At 51.9% G+C, this 22,198-nt stretch overlaps 1 protein-coding gene across 1 annotated transcript in view; it reads right to left on the bottom strand.

Moving 5' to 3' along the window:
- The window catches only part of LOC146799830 (kelch-like protein 13), a 241,060-nt gene that overhangs the window by 69,871 nt on the left and 148,991 nt on the right, over positions 1-22,198 (bottom strand). The window contains exons 3-4 of the mRNA XM_085620722.1: positions 15,541-15,673; positions 12,874-13,070 (exon numbers count right to left, since the gene is read on the bottom strand). Of these exons, the coding sequence (XP_085476848.1) occupies positions 12,874-13,070; positions 15,541-15,673 (330 nt within the window). The remainder of the gene's footprint in view (positions 1-12,873; positions 13,071-15,540; positions 15,674-22,198) is intronic.

Here is a 22,198-nt window from a genome sequence, read left to right as displayed (position 1 = left end):
TATCAATCAGTTTAGGTATATGGAACTCACTTTCAGACACCAGACCAATCTCCCAGGCTTCACACAGTGTAGAGCTAGTCATCAAGTAAGAAAGAACTCACATGCTGTACCTAGAGAAAGCAGAACTATCTCTCACATTTAGCTTCAGAACGTCTGTTCAAGCCCTCGTACACTCGCCCTTGGATTGTGGCAAGGCCCTGCCCATTGGCTCTTCTGCAGCACCTCTCACAAGCATCCTACATGTTGTAGTAGGTCTCATCAAGGGGGTCAAAGAAATAGGATCAGAGCACCCCAGCCTGATGCCACTCATTGGGTCTCCTAGTCACCCTGCACCATCTTCAAAACCAGCTGCATCAATTGTAAAGCTGTTACAGCAAACAAATGATGGACGGAATGCTGACAATGCAAACATTCTCCCCCAGTCAAAAGATATGGGTTAAATCCATTGTTCTTTTGCCCACTACGCCAACCCAGTTCGGACCCAGCCATATGCAAATCAGTCTTGACCCTGTGCCCCATGGGAACAGTCCAGACCGAACTGCCAGGCCAGGTCCTCCCTGGACCGAAAACAAGCTTCCTAGGACTGGTTTCAGGGTATGTCAACCTTCATCAGCCAGGCTAGCTTGACTCCAGTGGCATAGTGAGCACGGGTCCCACGTCTGGGCATACCCTTCCCACTTAGGGCGAAAAGTGTTACAGCAAACAAATGATGGACGGAATGCTAACAATGCAAACATTCTCCCCCAGTCAAATGATCTGGGTTAAATCCATCGTTCTTTTGCCCACTACTAGTTCGGGATGGACTGTTCCCATGAGGCACAGGGTCAAGACTGATTTGCATATGGCTGGGTTCAAACTGGTATAGCATGGTGAGCAAAATAACGATGGATTTAGGGCCAGATCTCTGTACTTGGGTGAATGTATGACATTGTTCTGTATTCTCACCATCAACTGTTGTTTTTGCATCTGTCCCTCCGAGTGGGACGGGTATGCCCAGACCTGGGTCCCGTGCTCTCCATGCCACTGGAATCAAGCTATCCTGGCTGAAGAGGAGTGAAACCCCAAAACTGGTCCTGGATGCTTGTTTCCAGTCCAGGGAGGACCTGGCCTGGCAGTTCGGATAGGACTGTTCCCATGAGGCACAGGGTCAAGACTGATTTGCATATGGCGGAGTTCAAACTGGAATGGCATGGTGAGCTAAAGAAACGATGGATTTAGGCCCAGATCTCTGTACTGGGGTGAATGTATGACATTGTTCTGCATTCTGTCCATCAACTGTTGTTTTTTCATTTGTAAAGCCATCAAAACAAGCTTGCAGACAAGTTCACCATCTCTGGTGGTTGTCTTCACACCTACATTCAGGACACCATCAGACTGGAGACGAAGAAGTTTGAAAAAAGCAAGACATCATGCCTTGTCCACCAGACCTTGTCCACCAGGCCTTGTCCACCAGGCCTTGTCCACCAGACCTTGTCCACCAGACCTTGTCCACCAGACCTTGTCCACCAGGCCTTGTCCACCAGGCCTTGTCCACCAGGCCTTGGGCCAGACCTTGTCCACCAGACCTTGTCCACCAGACCTTGTCCACCAGACCTTGTCCACCAGGCCTTGTCCACCAGGCCTTGTCCACCAGGCCTTGTCCATCAGACCTTGTCCACCAGGCCTTGTCCACCAGGGCATGTCCATCTATGCCCCAGGATCTGGAACAACATTCCATCTCCATCAGGAACGCCCCATCGCTGCTCCAATTTAGGAAAGAGTTACATCTCCCCTCTTTGAAGACCACATCACACTGCAGTAACCGTCCACAAAGCAGCTCCCGCTCCTGTCACTCTGCTGCCTTTTGATGGGTGCACCCTATAGAAATACTTTAATTGAGACTCAAAAAGGGACCCCCTGCAAAACCTATGTATTTAACTGGTTGTGGAGCGACCTACAAAAAGCTCATTGACATATTAATAGACTACAGTGCACTTGAACATATAATTTTTTTTTCATCTTTATTGATATAAATTCATGTTAAAAAACTGATTTTTTAAATCAAAAATTGGTTGATCATACAGCCTCTGCCATGACGCGTTTCGGCCTTCGCAGTCCTTGATGACATGACGCAGCTACGGAAACATTCTCATTTTTTCATCAAGTGACAAGTGCATAATAAATACTGAAAACAGACTCGTCCTGTGAAAGCCTGATATATGCTGTCTACTAGTTCTAGTGGGCACCCTGTATCAGTCCAAACAACCCCTTATGGTGATAGGTTAAAGACAACCTTTATTGAAAGCTATCCTAGTGGTAGCTATGGAGAGCAGCCTTCAGGCTAAGTCTTGAAGGAATGTAAAGCAGCTTGTTTTACCAGTCTATAATCTCTTGAGTGATCAAATGAAAGGACAACCACACCAGGTATGTATTCAAAATATATGTATTTAGGTTAACACACACCCCTCTAGTCTCTTTATGAGGCTGGAGTTCGAAGCACTTAAGTTACAAATCAGTATTTAACAGTAAAAGCACAAATCCACGTTCGGGCCCTAGGGGCGTACCAAATCATATACCAATAAAGTGGTACAAGAACCACGACTGAACTAGACACAAGGCCTAGAGCTTGTAGAAGTGCTTGGACCACAAGGAACCACCCAAGGTAGTGACACAGGGACCCCACGGAGGACGGGTGCAGTCAATCAGTGACACTTATAAAGCGCGCTACATACCCGTAGGGTCTCAAGGCGCTGGGGGGGGGGGGGGGGTGCCGCTACTGCTCGAATAGCCAGGTCTTCAGCTTCTTCCTGAAGGAGAGGTGGTCTTGGGTCAGGCGCAGGTCGGGAGGGAGGGAGTTCCAGGTCTTGGCGGCCAGGTAGGAGAAGGACCTTCCTCCTGTAGTCGCTCTTCGGATGCGGGGGACGGCGGCGAGGGCGTGGTTGGCTGATCGGAGGTGGCGTGTGGGAGCGTAGAAGTTGACTCGGCTGTTGAGGTAGCTCGGGCCTTGGTCGTGTAGGGCTTTGTGTGCGTGGGTGAGGAGGCGGAAGGTGATTCTCTTGTTGACGGGGAGCCAGTGAAGGTCTCTCAGATGTCCGGAGATGTGGCTGGATCGTGGGATGTCGAGGATGAGTCTGGCTGAGGCGTTCTGGATCCGCTGGAGTCTCTTCTGGAGCTTGGCGGTGGTACCGACGTAGAGGGCGTTACCGTAGTCCAGTCGGCTGGTGACGAGGGCCTGGGTGACGGTCTTCCTGGTCTCTGTGGGGATCCACCAGAAGATCTTCCGTAGTATGCGTAGGATGTTGAAGCACGCCGAGGAGACGTTGTTGACCTGCCTGGTCATGGAGAGGGAGGAGTCCAGGATGAAGCCCAGGTTACGTGCATGGTCTGTCGGTTTGGGTGCGGTGCCCAGGGCGGGAGGCCACCAGGAGTCGTCCCAGGCGGAGGGTGAAGAGCCCAGGATGAGGACCTCCGTCTTGTCCGAGTTCAGTTTCAGGCGGCTGGTCGTCATCCACTCGGCTACCTCTTTCATCCCTTCGTGCAGGTTGGCTCTGGCGGCGGCGGGGTCGTTGGTCAGGGAGAGGATCAGCTGGGTGTCGTCGGCGTAGGAGATTATGCTGAGGTTGTGTTTGCGTACGATGGCCGCGAGGGGGCTCATGTAGACGTTGAAGAGGGTGGGGCTCAGAGATGATCCTTGGGGGACGCCGCAGATGACTTCGGAGGCCTCTGACTTGTACGGTGGTAGGCGGACTTTCTGTGTTCTTCCGTCGAGGAAGGAGATGATCCATTCCAGCGCCTTGTCCTTGATTCCGATGTTGCTGAGGCGCCGTACTAGGGTGCGGTGGCAGACCGTGTCGAAAGCCGCGGAGAGGTCTAGGAGGATGAGGGCCGCTGTTTCTCCATTGTCCATCAGGGCTCGGATGTCATCGGTGGCGGCGATGAGGGCGGTCTCGGTGCTGTGTTTGGCTCGGAAGCCGGACTGTGAGGGGTCGAGGGATCCGTTCGTCTCGAGGAAGGCCGCCATCTGCTTGTTGACGGTCTTCTCGATGACTTTGGCTGGAAACGGGAGAAGTGAGATGGGGCGGTAATTCTTGAGGTCGGTGGGGTCCGCTGTTGGTTTCTTGAGTAGAGCGCTGAGTTCGGTGTGTTTCCAGCTCTCGGGGAAGGTGGCGGTGTCGAAGGATGTGTTGATGATGTCTCGCAGGTGGGGTGCGATGACAGCGTCGGCCTTGTTGAAGACGTGGTGAGGGCAGGGGTCGGTCGGTGATCCGGAGTGGATGGAGTTCATCGTGCGGATGGTGTCTTCGGTGCTGATCGGGGTCCAGGCGTGGAGGGTGGTGGTGGGTGGGGGTGGTTGGTCGGTCATGGTGTGCGTTGGTTGGTTGTTGAAGCTACTGTGTATGTCCGTGATCTTGTTGTGGAAGTATGAGGCGAGGGAGTTGCAGAGGTCTTGCGATGGGGTGATGTCGTTGTTTCCTGCGCTGGGGTTGGAAAGCTCTTTCACGATGTTGAAGAGTTCCTTGCCGTTGTGTGCGTTGTTGTCCAACCGGTCCTTGAATGCTGTTTTCTTGGCGGCGCGGATCAGCTGGTGGTGTTTCCGGGTAGCAAGTTTGTAGGAGGTTCTGTTGTCCGGTGTCGGTTCCCTTTTCCAGACTTTCTCGAGGGCTCGGCAGTTCTTCTTGGAGCTCTTGAGTTCGTCGGTGAACCATGGGGCCTTCTTGCTGCCGGGTCTGCTAGGCGGGGTCCTCAGCGGGGCGAGTTCGTCCGCGCAGTTGCTGATCCACTTCGTGAGGTTGTCGGCGGCCTGGCTGGGGTTCGCTGAGCTGGCAGGAGGGTGCTGGCTCAGGGAGGTGGCGAGCTGGTCTGCTGTGATCTTGTTCCAGCTTCTGCGGGCGGCCTGTTGCTGGTGATGGTGAGTCGTCGTTCTCTTAAAGGTGAAGTGGACGCAGCTGTGGTCCGTCCATTGAAGCTCTGTGGCGTGGCTGAAGTCGATGTCTGTGCTGGATGAGAAGACGGCGTCGAGTGTGTGTCCGGCGAGGTGGGTGGGGGTGGACACCAGTTGCTTGAGTCCCAGGTTGGCGAGGTTGTCGAGCAGGGTGCTGGTGTTGTGGTCGTTGTTGTTCTCCAGATGGAAGTTGAGGTCTCCCAGGAGGATGTAGTCAGCGGAGGGGAGGGCATGCGGGCTGACGAAGTCGGCGATGTCCTCGCTGAATTGCGTGCGTGGTCCAGGGGGTCGGTAGATCAGGGTGCCTCTGAGGGTGGTGTTCGGGTTGGTGTGGATCTGGAAGTGCAGGTGTTCGGCGCTGGTCAGGGTGTTGTCGGTGCTGGTCGTGAGACGGATGGTGTTCCTGTGGATGATGGCGATGCCTCCTCCCATCTGGTTGGCGTTTCGGTCCCTCCGGACGATCTTGTAGCCCTCTGGGATAGCAATGGCGATGTCGGGAGCTGAAGAGGCGTTCATCCAGGTCTCCGTGAGGAAGGCAACGTCAGGGGCTGTGGCGTCTAGGAGGTTCCAGAGTTCGATGGCGTGTCTGTGGACGGAGCGGGTGTTGAGCAGGATGCACTTGAGGTGGGTGCTGCTGGTGTTCGACTTGGCGGGTGCTGGTGCGGGGCTGGTCTGGATGCAGGAGAACTTGCAGGCGTGGCAGCTGAAAGGTCCGTGGGTGTGTCGTGGTGTGGCTTGGTGGCAATCTTGGAGTCGGCCGGTGTTGAGAGCGATGAGGGTGGCGGCGGAGTATGTCAGGCGGGTAGGTCGGGGTCTTCGTGGGCCAGGGGTCCTGGCGCTGGACGCGATCCGGTCGCGGACGGGCGCAGACGGGCTTACCTTTGGCGCACCTTCGGCGCTCAATCGGCGCACCCGCTGCGCGTGGCCGCTGCGCGTTCGCACGGTCGCCATTTAAGGCGAAGTGCGCGGGTGGGCGGAGCAGCTGGGAGGCGGGAGCGGGGAGGGTTACAGAAGGCAAAAGGGGCGGGGACAAGCGGCGGTGGCGGGAGCGGGGAGGGTTACAGAAGGCAAAAAGGGGCGGGGACAAGCGGCGGTGGCGGGAAGGGAGGGCGGAGGGCGGCGAGGTAGGCGGACAGCAAGGAAGGAAGCAAACACGGGGAAAATGAAATAACAGCAGAACAGGCACAAATAACGATAAACAAGGGAAAAAAAAGAGAGTTAGACCAAGCAGGCACAAAATCACGTTAAAACAAGGGCAAAAACAACTGCAGCGGCGGCAGCCGGCAGACGAGGCAGAGGGCAGCGAGGCAGAGGGCAGGCAAGGAGCACACGCAGCAGCTGGTGGCCGTGCGGCGCGGGGGTGTCCCACAAGTGGGTCACACTCACCTGCGTCGCACGGTCGCCATTTAAGGCCAAGTGCGCGGGTGGGCGGAGCAGCTGGGAGGCGGGAGCGGGGAGGGTTACAGAAGGCAAAAGGGGCGGGGACAAGCGGCGGTGGCGGGAGCGGGGAGGGTTACAGAAGGCAAAAAGGGGCGGGGACAAGCGGCGGTGGCGGGAAGGGAGGGCGGAGGGCGGCGAGGTAGGCGGACAGCAAGGAAGGAAGCAAACACGGGGAAAATGAAATAACAGCAGAACAGGCACAAATAACGATAAACAAGGGAAAAAAAAGAGAGTTAGACCAAGCAGGCACAAAATCACGTTAAAACAAGGGCAAGCAACTGCAGCGGCGGCAGCCGGCAGACGAGGCAGAGGGCAGCGAGGCAGAGGGCAGGCAAGGGGCACACGCAGCAGCTGGTGGCCGTGCGGCACGGGGGTGTCCCACAAGTGGGTCAGTGTGAGAACACAGCGCGAATCGCTGTTAACTTCCATAGGTAAAGTCGCGGTTGGAAATTAAGAGTTTAAGGACAGTTAGAGGATGACTACGAGCGAACCCTTTTGGACTTAGAGGTGTCTAGGGCTAACACCCACGGGAGCACAGGAGTACTCGAGTTACCTCACCCAGGGAAGCCGGGTGCATAGGTGTCAAATGGTGTCAGGTCGCGGTGTCGTTTTCAAGGGAAGCTGCTCAAGAAGTGCTGCTGCCGTGAAGAGGAGAAGTGTCCGAAGGGATCTGAGCCCGGATCAAGGATGGAAGGAACCTGAAAGCAGAGGGGACAGAGTCTGGGTCACTTACCAGTGACCAAGGGCACGATGGACCAATGCCCACAGATGTCGGGTGCTTCAGGTGAGTTGACGGGTGTCTTGACTCTTCAGCCACGAGGTCCAGGAGGCACCGACGATGACCAGGAGCTGGATTCGAGCTGTCCCACAAAGTCTGTCAAGTGCTGTGGTGTCGGCAACCAGATTGGACCCAACAAGCCTTGGCAAAGGCAAGTCACTGGAATTCAGAGAAAGGACTGAGGTGCAGCCCAGCAAGGTCTGGGGGACCCACCCAGCAAGGGTAAGTCGGGGCATGTCTGGAGCAACCAGTAAAGCCCAATCAGAAGAGGAGTTGCCTTTGTGGGGACCCACTAGCCAACGGGCTAGCGATAGCGAAGGAGCCTTGAGCAGTCGCACTTGAAACTGGCCCACAGGTCACTAGTGGAGTAGAGGCCAGAGGTCTTTGGTGCAGGAGGTGCTCAAGGCTGGGGCTACTCGGAGCCCAAAGCACAACTTCGAGGAAGACCAGGAAGATGATGGATCAGCAAAAGATCACGGTGTCCAGGGGTCACGGTTTCACATCACCCACGATAGCCACAGGCCTCAGCTTTGCTGTGGACTCAGGTTAGGCCCCGGGGAAGTCTGGAGATCCACCTCTGGTAATGCGAAGACATCGGCGTCCGGCGGGAGCTTCAGAGTTGCAGACTGGTCAGTTGCTTCTTTTGTGCCTGCCAAGCAGGGGAGCCATTCCTTGACCCCAAGGGAGATTTCTTCAGTCTTCTAGTTGAAATAGACATCGAAGGTCCAGGATATATGTTGCAGAGTTTCGTCCAGGGTAATCTAAAGTCCCTAGGACTTGTTTCCCATACTTATACAAAGTTTTGGGGTTGGACATACTCTAGGGACCCACCTATGGGAGGGTTTGGAAAGAGGGGTGGTTACAACCATTTCCTTTGTCCAGTTTTGCACCATAGCAGGGGCAACTAGCCCCTGCAACCGGTTTGAACTGGACTATGCACAGGGACACCAAGTGTGCCCCCAGTGCAGGACTTCAAAGCACCAGAGAGTGCTCCCGCCCAGCCCCAATACACATCTGCCTGTCTGGGGAGGTGGTTACACCTCCCTGGGACAGGAAACCTATTGTCCAGGCCTCCCCTGCCGGAGTTTCGGTCAGCAGCAGGAGGCCAGACCCGTGTCTGTGGCAGTGGCATCCATTTGGTGATGCCAGGGCTGTAGAAAGTCTTTACCGGGTAGACCAGTGTGAACATGTCTCTCCCACTAGAAGGGTGGAGTGCTACCCCTGCCGCCAGAACTGGCGGGGGGTAGTATTCCAAAGCGTTTGACACAAACACAACATGTTTCCGTGCAGCCAGTCCAAAGTTAGCATTTACCGCGAGGTTATAATGTACTTAAGAGTATATGGTCAGGTTGCACCACAAACAGCATCAGAGGAGGTACTCCCTACGCTGCAGAGGGGTTCTGCTCATGCAGTGGCACCCTCTCACATAAAAACCAAGCACTCTGCCTTAGGATTGTTAAGGCCTGCCATAGGAGTGACTTATAGGTTTTATATGTGTGTGCAATGGAAGTGATATAGGTAGCCTATACCACAGTAAGGGGTGCAAGCACCACCTTACCCAGGCTGCAGTAGCAGACCTGTGGTGTCATTTTGGAGTGCTTCCCAGGGGTGGCATAATACATGCTTCAGCCCCTGGTAGGCCTCTGAGGTACCTATGCCCTAGGTACATAGTATACCATAGACTAGGGTCGTATAAGGCACTCCAGAATCCATATGTACCTAATGTACATGGAAACCATTTTAGAGAGGAAGCAGCTTGGCCGGGGTCCTGATTGGCAGGGCCACAGCCAGACTAAAGTCGAAAAACAGTGAAACACCAGCAAAAAGTGGGGGTACCCATGTGAAGCAGATCCTACTCTCCTACACAGCCATATACCTTATAGAGGGGCACCGCGTAAGTACGCGATGACCATCTCGAAAACGCCTGCAACAATCCTATCATTTTTGGTATCAAACTTGTTGGAATCATACCCCCCACCGTAAATGGTGTGGCAGGTATGATTCCAAGCACTAGAAGAGCTCTGTGTTAGTCTCTCAGTGTTCCCAGCACCAGCCTTCTAGACCTGGACAGCACAAAATGGTTGCTGCCGACCATAGACACATTTCTACCCTCCTGCTGCTGAACGATGGATTTAGGCCCAGATCTCTGTGCTGGGGTGAATGTATGACATTGTTCTGCATTCTGTCCATCAATAGTTCTTTTTGCAGCTGAACCAGACTCGAGCAGGGGAAGGTAGAACAATAGGCATCCTGTCACAGGGAGGTGTGACCACATCCCAGACAGGACTTAGTGTATTAGGGCTGGTTGGGTGAGCTTGCCAGCGCCTGAAAGTCTGCCTGAGGGGCACCTTTGGTGTCCCTGTGCATAGTCCAGTTCAAACCAGTCCTGGGAGCCATTGGCTCATGCTCTTGCACGAAACTGGACAAAGGACATGGTACTAACCTCTCCCCTGTCCAGACCCTCCCCTGGGAGGGTCCCCTGAATCTCCCCAACCCTTTCCCAGGACATTTAAAAGCTTACCTGGGTGTGGGTCCCTAGATTTGTCGTGGGATAAGATTCAGATCAGACACCACTTCTACTTCTACCGTCTGGGCACCCTGGACTTCGTTTATGCCTTACTTTGTCTCCCTTCCAGTCTGCTGCATTGTCTGTGCCTGTGTACCATACAGGAACCTTCCAAGGCCTGTGGGCATGAAAGACACCTGAAGGAATCCCCCTTCGAGTGAGGGAGTCACTCCCCTGCATTTGCAGACACCACAACTAAGTTAACCGTTCTAATGATCCTGAGCGCCTCTGGACTCCAAAGGTTCTGCAACATAGGTGGCAGTTTTCCACAGCTTCCGCGGCCTGCCCTGTCCTCTCACCAAGTTTGAGGGCAGTATCCTTCATGGGGGTTACAATAACTGAACCCCTGTGCACCGCGTCAATTTGCAGTTGCAAAAGCTTGTTGACTTCTTTCCAAGGAGATCTTCCGGCTCCAAGTAGACCCAACCTCCAGCACTTCCAGTGAGCAGAATCTTCAGCCACACCGCATCGTGTACATCATGGCCTGCATCTTTTGGTGAGCTGCTTGAGGTCCTCTCACGACTTCAGTCCTCCGGCCTGTGGGTCCACTTGAGGGTCACACTTATTTCTCTTGGGCTCCCCTGATTGCTCGGGCCTGCCCTTACACCCCTGCCTTTGGTGAGTCCCCTGGACTTCCCGACGTACCTCTTTCTTTGATTCCTGTGTTGGTTGCATTTGCCAAGGCTTGTTAGTGCTCCCGCCGGACACCGACTACTCAGCACTTGGCATCCTTTGTGGGACAGCTCGTGCATGGCTTCTGGTCCTCCTCAGCATCGCCTGGTCCTCACAGCTCCAGAGTCAAGGTCCTCGACATCCATCCTGCAACGCCCGACATCGGAGAGCATTCGTCTTCCAAGTCTCCTGGTCACTCCTGAGTGACATAGACTCTGTCCCCTCTGCTTGCAGGTACCTCTCATTAAGAATCCATCCTCGGATTCCACCGGACACTTCTTCCTTCTTTCACAGCGGCACTTTCCGGAAGTCTCCCATTGGGTTCGACTGCGGTTTCCAACAGCACTTCACACGTATGCACCCTTCTCCTCTGGTGTAGCTAACGTGGGTACTAGGGTATCCGCGGGTGGGGTGGCTCTGCAACCTTCTGTCTTCCATGGGGTTTCTTCAGAGTCCAATGGGAAGGGCTGTTAATCTTTAATAATCCAACCACGAGTTGCACATAGAGTTGTACGGAGCACGCGGTCGTGTTTCCGCACTGCTCCCGCTCTCCGTGGGGTCCTTATCTACTCACCTTGGGTGGTCCCTTGGGGTCCCAGCACTTCTACACCCTCTCGACCCTGTCTTGACCCAAGTCGTGGTTCTTATACCACTTTTAGTATATGGTTTGGTCCCACTGTATATTTTGTGCTATCTACTGTGTTTCTTTGCTAAAGTATTGTGTGCATTGTGTTTATCTCCATGTTGAAGATATTGGAACCTAATAGAGAGTATTATATAATAAATACATATTTTTATAAATACTTGGTGTGGCTCTTTTCACTTAATCTATACTATAAAGATTGCATTCTGGTCAAACAAGCTGCTTTACACTCCTTCTGGACTAAGCCTGAAGGCTGCTCTCCACGGCTACCACTTAGAGAGCTTCTAAAGTTTGTCTAAGACCTCCTAAATCACCATAAGAGTTGTCTGGACTGGTGCAAGATGCCCACTTGCATTAGTGGACATCATATACCAGGCCAGCTCACAAGCGTTTCTCAGCAGGGCTGCTGTACCTTGAATTGGACAGATATAGCACTTTTCAGCAGGACTAGTGCACTTTGAATCAGGCAGACCCAGCACTTCTCAGCAGGGCTGCTGTACCTTGAATCGGACAGACCCAGCACTTCTCACCAGACTCGCTGTACCTTGAATCGGACATACCCAGCACTTCTCAGGAAGCCTGCTGTAGCTTGAATCGGACACACTAGCGCGTCTCAGCAAAGCTACTGCACCTTGAATAGTGCAGACCCAGCACTTCTCAGAGGACCTGTTGTACTTTAAATCTGACAGACCCAGCACTTCTCAGCAGGGAGTCACTTTACACTAACAACGTCTCAATCTTCAGCACTAATTATCCGTGTTAGCAACCCTAGATCATCCTATTACCTGGATGGTGTTCAGTTCATCTGGTATTTTGAGATCATTACAGCAGAAGAGACATGAGGCACAGTGACCTCAAGAGCAGCAGGAACCCTGGAGACAGTGGCTGCGACTGCTGGGAACCAAGATGGCTGCTATGAAGCAGAGTGGTGCATGTGGGAAGTAGTTGAAGTTGAAAATGCAGAGGCAACAGAAGTGTGCCGACAACCCCAGCGTGGCTTCCAGCTTGTCGGTGCGAGTTGAAAGGGCCAGCAGTTGGCTGTGATGTGAGGACTGTAGTAAATGGATAGAGAATTAACGGAATAAACTCATGTGAGGAAGAAACCAAGCTCTGCTCGTGCTTCGACCATTTCATTCTCCATTGCGACACACGCTTCCGCCCTATCCCATGCATTGCCGCGGAGACCGTCCCGAGCGACACCACAAGGGATAATGTTTTTCAAGTCGTGCCAGCCAGATGCATCTTTCATCACTGGAATCCTGGATCTGTTACATCTTTCCACTTTTACGGAATAAATGCTCAGACCAGGAGGGAGTAATTTAAGGTAACGTCATTGTCACCATCAACAGATCTTGTGCATTGAACTCCTCGCGCACCGGATATCGCCTCAGGTCGATTCCCTTCTTGCTGATGGCAGATCCTCGGGCTGTATCTACCATCACTTTGAAGGGGTGAACTGAGGAGGGCAGAATTACCAGAGTCGCTGTAGTTGGGGACTTAGCCACACTCTGTGTTTCCAAGATTGCGTCACTGAGCAGTGGTAATGCAGTAGATACGTTGAGAGTCACCGGATATGCTGGTGTTAGGGACAGAAGCCGAGCTTGAGACGGGGAGCATGAAACATCCGACATGTAGTTGCAATATTCGAAATATTACACCCCAGAAGAAAGGGCCAGCTTGCCTGGCTCTGTGCTATGATGTGAGTGCCTCACATCTCACAGCCCCCTGGGTCTTTCTGGAATGTGCTTCAAGATTCAGATGAGGAGCTAACAAAGTGGTTCTTTTCACCCTAAGTTACGAGCTTTAAGACAGATCTTCTCTTTGCCTCAATGATGGACAGTAGACACACTTACCTGTGAAACCAGGAGCTCGGTGCAGAAGTCCAGGATGGGCATGATCTGGAGGAAGCTGGCGGCTTCCAGGACGTCATGAAGGTTGTCCATGCTGAGCAACAGCTTGGCCGTGTAAATGAATTCGATGATGTGCCGCAGGCCGGCTCCGCTCACGCCCAGGAGCCGGATAGTCCGCTGGTTCTCCTCCTTCATGCCTCCTAGGTGATGGGATAGGAACAAGACCTCCATCAGAGACCGAGGGCGGCCTGAATAACTTACTGCATGTGGGTGAATGAGGCTTGAGCAATCAAAAGAAACTGATCTTCGTGAAGGAGTACATATAGATTTCAAATGATGGCTCTGTTCGCATGCAATAGATGATAACATTTAAATGATTGGAATGCCCATCACTAGCTGACCCATTTGTGACATATACAACAAATAAAAATAAAATATAAACACCCATTCAGGAGCCAGACCGAGGTTTGAGATGAGGTTATTGCAAGGTGACTGCTCACTTTGAACCTGTACTGAGAATCTTAATTACTACAGTTTCCTAACGCGTGTTTTTCAAACCCATTATATGATACAGTCTCATATTTTTCCTGTGCATCTCTATATTATTTATTAGAGAAATCTGCCCCTTCTTCCTGGTTGCACCCAAGCGTCTGCATGAAATCTCCTTGCATTAGCTCCTCCATGCGCAGTTCTAGCCTTTTCACAGTCTCAGTCGAGTGATCAATTCTTTTGTTGTGTTCTGTGGGTGTCTCCAGTCCCAGTAGACAGGCTACAGAGCTGGATGACTACTGTTCTAAATGGGTTCAGCTTTGTGGCAGAGTATGAAAGCTATTGTGAACCATATTTTTTAACTGATTTGACAATGAATTTACTTTGTGGAAAGTGCATCTTATTTTATGGCAGAGTTGATTTTGTGATAGAACGTTTGCTTTATACCACTCTCAGGTGATTGGATCGAAAGAATGTACAAACAGTGCGATTGTAGAATGTATGCAGTGAGTTCCTGCCTATAGAAAGCGTAACTTAATCTGTTGTTAGCATGTTGTTTTCATACCAGAACACCCCACATTTCACAACTGAAACATCTCTTTGGAATTTATCGGGGAAAAATTGACAATTTCAGAATAGCTGTCAATGAGGGTCCAAAGATCCATTGACCGGCGCACAGACACAGATACATCCGTTCCAATTGGAGAAGTGAAGGTGAATGTTGCACTTAGTGTCAATGTGTTCCTCGCAGCATTTTAAAGCCAGGAGAGGTGTAATGCTGAAACATCTTGTCTGGAGAGGTTTGGTGGGTAAAACGCCCATGATATGTAAATAAGGGGTTATCTGTGACGCAGGCTGTACATTGTGCTGAAGTGAAACTAAACTCTAGTCGTGTTAGTGGCGGAATGTGGAAAAATGGGAAGAGTAAGTAAAGCTGGCGCTTGTATGTCTGATGATGGCTGATCAGCAGTGGCCCATGCAGGGAAGAGCGGTGGGGCAGGAGGGGAGGATGTCGACAGACGACGACGAGGCAATATTAATTATTTATTTCATTTTCCCTTGTAGACCCACCGCTCTTACCTGTGGGGACCCGTGAAAGCAGGGCAACGCTGTGGGTGCATCCGCACGGTGCCGGAGTGACTCACAGAGTAATGTCTTTGGATGCCTTTAGTTTACTGTATTATTTTAAACTTTTTATACTGGAATAATATATTTCTATTTCTTTCCCATCGGTTTTCACTGTTAACAGATGTGTTTTGATCTTACTTACATACTTGTGCTAAGTAGGGTACGTACTTGTCCTCCCAAGGGGGCATATTAACAAGGGCTTTAACTCCACTTTTTTGGCTTTAAAAGCCAAAAAAGCGGAGATAAAACTATTGCCCAATTTACAAGAGGGTGCTACCATGCATAATCGCATGTTAGGACCCCTTTTCCCGACGCCTCCCTTTGCTTCTCTAATGAGATGCAAAGTGGGCGTCACTGGGCAGTACAGCCTTGCAAATATCGCTGATGTGCACATCGCGATATTTACAATGCTGCCCCAGCATTTTAGCAGACGTTAGTTTTTGGAGAAAACCGCTGTTTTCTCCAAAAACTAGCATCTGCTAAAATCCTGACTTATCCATCCCCAACATAGGGGTGGATTATGCTGCTACGACCACAGGGTCGTATCAGCAAGGTTATTGTCCTTTTGCAGGGAACATCGCTGCAAAACCAGCGATGTTCCCTGCAAAACGGCGATTTCCCCGCTATCTCTGGAATTTTTATCGCCCTGGAGCAATGCGTTGTTGATAACACGCTACCAGGGCGATAAATTCCAGAGATAGACGGCGATGAATTAGAAAGCGCTAAGCGCGCTTTGCGTTATTCATCGCCGTTCCTTGCCGATATGCCCCTAGGTAAGTCTGCGTTTCTCATCTTTGGTGTCAAGTGGGATCTGTTCTCCAGGTTCTTCCTGCTGGCCCTTCATCTCCGAGCTTCCTGCTGCCAGGGGTTCTCTGCTTCAATAAACGATCTTAAATGTGTGTGCTCGGTACAACTCTCCATTTCACCCTCAACCCACCACCCTTCTAGTATTTGTCAAGAGGTAACAGTAGAACCTTGTGATCCCAGAGCTGTAGAGCTGCGAACCACTCACAAGGAAATGACGACACTGGGCCAAGTGCGGCAGCGCATCACCTGTAAACATGGCCTTGAAGTAGTCGCTGGCCGAGGCCATCATGGCCCTGTGGACAGGGAAAGAGCCCTCGCCATCTCCTGGGACCAACGTGACGTCACACAGCAGCCCCTCTGCACGCAGCTGGTTGAAGTCCTGCGAAGAAATGATAGAAGGTCAGTAGACAGGAATCCACCACATAGGAGCACACAAACCACGGACTGACTTATCTCCTTGAGGCGTTTCAACCATAGTTTCTATTTTCTTCAAACTTGTTGTAGCAATCGCTGTGAAACTGAAGGATGCATCAGCCCTACCTTTCTTTGAACCCTTGCCTGGTAGGTTACACACTGATCGGAATCTGCGAGACTTCACCTATGCCACCTTTCCAAAGTATTTCATAAAACTTTACAAGCCTTTTTACTTTCAGGGTGGGTTTAGTCTTCAGGAATCCTACCCAAAGTCACTTAGATCCTTCAGCCAGAAGAATGGCGCGGACGCCGGGCTCGACGCTGGCGGTCTGGCCCTTGGAGAAGGGCCCAGTGTCCCTCAGGCTCTGATCTGTAAGCCACTATCCCAGAGTTAAAAGAGGGAAATGCTGATAAGACTGACGTACTGTTGATTCTGCGGAACAGAGAGGGCGAGAGGCTCTTCTTCAGGAGTCCAGGCCTCCGCTGCTGGCCGGTGAGGGTCGCGCTCCGTGCCCGTCTCACAACATGAAACTCAGGAGCTCCTTGTAGGACACCATTGCCCGTCTCACAGCATGAAACTCAGGAGCTCCTTGTAGGAAACCATCGCCCGTCTCACAGCATGAAACTCAGGAGCTCCTTGTAAGAGACACCATCGCCCGTCTCACAGCATGAAACTCAGGAGCTCCTTGTAGGACACCATCGCCCGTCTCACAGCATGAAACTGAGGAGCTCCTTGTAGGACACCATCGCCCGTCTCACAGCATGAAACTGAGGAGCTCCTTGTAGGACACCATCGCCCGTCTCACAGCATGAAACTGAGGAGCTCCTTGTAGGACACAGGCCTTCATCACACAGGTCTTCAGTGAACCAAAGGACCCGTCCCAAGGCCAGGTCTGTACGAGCTACGCTGTCATGGTTCCAGCCGGGGGTGCTCTACGTCAGGAAACCGACTTCCGGTTTTCGGAGCACGCACCGCTTTCAGGTCAGCAGTCTAGTGCTCACGAAAACCATAGGAAGCACTTCCGGGTGAGGCCGCATTTAACCGCAGCGGCCACTCCCGTCAGTGCTTCCAGTACTGAGACGTGTTGCTGCTTGGCCGCCTGCTTCCACCTATTGATTCACCGCCTCCGGACTCTCGTGGAAGAGAACCACGAACTTCCTACAACTCCCCCCGCAGGTATATGCTGCGTCAGACGCAGGAAGCGTGGTCACGGGCTTTCTTGCCTCCCCTTCAACGCCGGAGCGCCTTAAATCCTGACTCCTTCCGTGACACACGCAGGCAGCGTGGTCACGGGCTTACTTTGCCCCCTCACCGCGCATGAGCGCAACTTTACCTACCTTCGTGACATGCACAGGGAAGCGTGGTCACGTATTTACCTACTTTGTCCCCTCACCGCGCAGGAGCGCATTTGTACCTACCTTCGTGACACGCACAGGGAAGCGTGGTCTCGTATTCACCTACTTTGTCCCCTCACCGCGCAGGAGCGCATTTGTACCTACCTTCGTGACACGCACAGGGAAGCGTGGTCACGTATTTGCCTAATTTGTCCCCTCACCGCGCAGGAGCTCATTTGTACCTACCTTCGTGACACGCACACGGAAGCGTGGTCACGTATTTGTCTCCTTTGCCCCCTCACCGCGCAGGAGCGTGTTTGTTGGCTCCATCACATGCTGCTGTCCGGCAAGCATGTATGACGGCCCTTGACCCTCTGCACGTAAGACGTCGGGATCACCAAGACAACCCTCTATCTGGAGTACCCCAAAGGGACCTAAAACCATCAGATGCCAGGTGAATATTGACTCCTACTACCAGCCCTGTATTATGGTATGGTTGTTGCGTCTGTACGTGTGATCCACGAAAGGAAATCAGGTGCACTAATCATTGTTGTTCCTCTGTTTAGCTGGCAATACCCCAGAGAGCATCCCCGGTCTAGCGTGACTCCTCCTCTGATCCTCTTCGACAACATCTTTCCCCCGATCCCATTAGGCATCTTTCCCTGGTCTCCTCCGTGCCTCGGTCTGATTCTTCACCTTGATCAGGTAGGGAGGGAAACGGTGGAGGTTGCTCACGGCGTCCCTGCGAGATAGCTCCACGAGTACATCAGGTAAGACTTGTGGGGTCCTGACACACGCTAGCCGAAGCCTCCGCTCGACACGACGACGTGTCTAAGAACTGCATGCGTTTTCCTCCATCCTTAAAAAAATATATGGTATGTTTTGATGATGTTAATTCCTAACTACTTTTGCTTGCCCTAAGCTCCTCCTCCATCTTTTTTTTATGGACACATTTTATGTCTGGGAGAGTCAGAGGGAGTGGTCGGCCATATAGATAATGCAGTCGAGACTAAGGCGGCAAAATTCTAGTTGGTACGCTGGATCAGCCCATCCGCCAGTCAGCCAGCCATTTATGACCATCAGGTGGGACGCCCAGTAGTATCGACAGATCTCCACTGCCCGATGCCTCCGTCACATACCGACCAGCGACATGTAGCCTGGGCGATGCGGGCGGGGGGCGGTCCTTCCTCCATTTTATTATTATTTAGTGAAGCCTCTCTTTTTATTTACTTAGGTTTGTCTTTGTTTGACCTTGAGCTCTTTACTGACTCAGTCTTGCTGTGTCCCTTCCCCCCAAGCTCATGCAGCAAGGCTGCCCTGCTACATCCATCAAAGAGATCCGGAGACATCTTCAGGGGTCCTTGGACCATCTCTGTCCTTGAAGAGATGGATGGAGGGAGCTGCAGAGACTCAGCCAAAGCCAACTCTCAGTTCCAAAGCGTCGGCTGCGCCAGCCAAGGTTTTATACATCTCAGATCACATTTGGAACCTTTTGCTTTTTAATGGCAGGCATTATTTTCGAATGCATATTTCCTGAAAACCCTTTGTTACAGAGAAAAGAAAAATAATGTTTGTTATAATAAAAAAACAGAAATTCCCCAAACAACTTCTGCTCAAGGAATGTTTCCGCTATGATGCAAAACAAAACCCCCAGTGAAATGCACTGATAGTTATAATGGTCAACACAGTCATACCTCCCCCAGGGCACGGCTCATGGCTCACACAAGAGTGGGTGCAGACAGAGGTTATGATTTGATAATCACTTCCAGTCCCTACATAGTCATCCATGTGAGGTCCTGAAGGGTAAGCCCCAACCCTCAACCACTATGGCCTTCACCTCACATCAGCACCCCTACCTGGTGGCCCAGCCTCACCTCACCTGATGCCAGCAAGCCTACTCCACCAGACCTTCTCGCCCGGCCCCAGCACTACGATGGGTCTTCATCACTGCCAGCCAGAGATCCTTCCGAGAGGTGGATCCCGCGTAGACTTGTGGACTTATCAAAGTGTCATGAGGTGACTGTCTTTAGTAAAAGATGGACAACAGGGTAAAGTGGTGGATGAAAGAGTTCTTTATGGCCATACTTGATAGGGAAAGGGCGGAGCAAGACAGCATTCATTTAAAAAATAAATCATAATTTTTCTGAGGACGATGAGGTGCTGTCTGGTGAGGTGGAGTCACCTCAACAGTGAGGATAAGAAGAAAAAGACCGTGAGGCGGTAATGTTTCTATTCCTCTGTTAAAATTCCAGTTGACCAGTTACAAAAGGCCTATATGGGATCCAGTTGCTGACATACAGAGGTTTGAACTTGAGCAGAGGGGCTAAAGAGAGCAGTCAAGTTCATTGCAGTTCCCAATCAGTGGCTATTGGGGTGCAATGGCGTCTTTGAGTTTAGGGGGTCTTTTTATTTTGTCAAATCTTTTATTTTTATTTTTGCATGCGGTACATGTAAGCTAATGCCCACACCCCTGCATATCCAACCTGCATTCACTAGAAAACATTTGTAACTGGTCCACTGGAATTTCCACCAAGATAGATATGTCTTACGTTCTAACTATCTCTTTATCTCATATCTCTGGGTAAAACTTTTTGTTTTAAATGTAAGTCCTATTTTAGGGAAGGGCTGAAGGCACACTTCTTTGAAAAGCGCTAACTCACTACGCATTAACATCGCTGCATTTTGAATTAGATGAAGTCGACGTGACAAATATGCAGGGAGGTCAAGATAGATAGGCAGGACATGATCAAAGAGTGAACCACCGCCGTCCTAGTCTCTGCAGGAGCCAGATCAAGTAACTTCTTTAAACTTTTCATCTTCAGAAAACTGACTGATGGTATATGTCCAATTTGTGCCACAAAGGAGAGGGTGGAATCAAAGATGATGTCCACATTTCTAGTCGATGAAGTGGAGTGTTTGGTTCAGCAGGGCACCAAAAGGGAGGTGGGGGGGCCATTTTAGCTTCGGTTTATCAGAGTTAAGTTTCAAACAATCTGCATCCATTCAAATTGCGACTCCTCTAAGACACTCTTTAAAATTGGAAAAGGGGGGCCGGAAGGATCTGGCGGATGAATGCTTGGTTCCTATTAAGATCCCGATATCGTTGAGACCCTCAAGCAAGAGCTGAAGCAATATTTTCTGATCAACAAGAGGTCAGTTTCATCTTCGGGTACCCTGTGGGAGGCTGGCAAGGCTACTGCGCATGGCGTGGCTAGAGCCTTGGTCCACGCGAAACGCGTGACCCAGACCGCTCGCCTCCTGCAGCTTGAGGCCCAGGTGCTGCAATTGGAATCGGCCCAAGCATCTGCCGACAATGCTGACTCCTCCCGCCACCTCGCACTGCTTCGCGATGAGATCTGCCAGATCTCTCTAGAGTCGGCCAAGATGCTCTGGCGCTCCTCTGTGGCGCGGGTGTACAGCTGGGGTGACAAAAACAGGAAACTACTCCACAATCTTGTTTCTTATCCCTCAGCCAATCGCATAATCCCTGAGATCTGTGATGCGACCGGCGCTCATCACTTCACTTCCCAGGCCATCGCTCAAGCCTTTGCGGGTTACTATGCCCAACTTTATGCAGCCAGACCCCCGCGGCTTCCTTAACTGCATTACTGTCGGAGGCTGTGACCCAGCTGCCTCACCTTCCTCAAGCAGTCTCGGAAACTCTGGATCTCCCCCTTACTCCGGAGGAGATACATGGGGCCATTTCACTCTTGCATGCCGGTAAGACGCCAGGACCAGACGGATACCCTCAAGAATATTATGTGACCTATCGTGACTTGTTGGTTCCTTACCTGGTAGTTCTATTCCAGCATGTGGTGGACACCGGGTCCTTCCCCCCCAACCCCCCGAGACTGATTGTGGTTCTGCCGAAGATGCAACCACCTTCCCTCTCCTGCGCGGACTACCACCTCATTTCCCTCATCAACACTGAGATGAAGATCTTTGCTACCGTCTTGGCTCAATGCCGCCGCCCCCTTTTGCAGGAATTGGTCCACCCGGACCAATGCGGCTTCATGCCTGCTCGAGGCACCCGACACTGCATTCGCCGTCTTCAACTCGCCCTCGCGCATCATCATCAGCTCACTCCATATTTGGTCCTGCTTTTCATTGATTTTGAAAAAGCATTCAACACCGTTGACTGGAGTTATCTGGAAGATGTGTTCGAGGCAATGGGAATGGGCCTCCCTTTCTGGCGTTTTGTCTGTGTCCTCTACTTTAATCCAAAGGCCTGGGTCTTAATTAATGGCGTGCTCTCCGAGGCATTTCCCATTCAGAGAGGCACCTACTCCGCTTTTATTCGCGCTAGTGATGGAGCCTTTGGCCTCCCTCGTGCACAATGACCCCTGCATCCAGGGGTGGGCCTGGGACTCCCATCAGATCGTCAAGGTCGCCCTATACGCTGACGATGTCCTCCTCTTCCTGGCACATCCCGAGGACTCAGGCACCCATTGTTTGGAAATCGTCCTCGCCTTTGAAAGAGTCTCGGGACTGCGACTCAACCCAGCAAAATCCACTCTGGTTCCCCTCCACCCGTCGCATGCCGGTTTCGTCTGGCAAACCACATCCCCCTGCGAAGGCAATCCTTCACATTTTTGTGAATCTGGGTCACTCTGCTCCCAGAACTTGAGTGGGCCCTCAATCTTACACCCCTGGTTACCAAGGCCAAGGCTGACCTCAAGCGATGGCAACCCCTCCCTCTCAACCCTCTTGGCAGGAGTACACTTTTTAAAATGATGGTTCTCCCCGATTCCTATATATTCTCCAAAACATATCATTGCACCTCCCGGGGAGTTGGTTTCGTGAACTTGATGGTCTACTCACCCGGTTCTTGTGGGCAGGCGGGGGGTCGCGAATGTCCCTGGCCCATTGTCGGATATCTCCCTATGACGGTGGCATGTTTGTGACCAACCTTCACCTCTACTACCTAGCCACGTGACTTATCGTGGTTCACGACTGGTTCACCGGCGGCTGGTCCGACCTGGCATCCAGGGTCGAGCTCTGTTCCATGGACTTTCCGCACCTCCAAGTCTACTTAAACGGGCCCCCATACCTCAAGCCTTTCCCACCCCCATCACTAGGGCGGTCCTATTGGCATGGTGCATGGCCCTGCGCCACACGAGGTGGGATGGACGGCTAACCCGACAGACGCCTCTGT

Source organism: Triturus cristatus, chromosome 8 (assembly GCF_964204655.1).
Source record: "Triturus cristatus chromosome 8, aTriCri1.1, whole genome shotgun sequence".
NCBI lineage: Eukaryota > Metazoa > Chordata > Amphibia > Caudata > Salamandridae > Triturus > Triturus cristatus.
The sequence above is the reverse complement of the archived record's forward strand: the minus strand, read 5'-3'. Positions and strand labels throughout refer to the sequence as shown.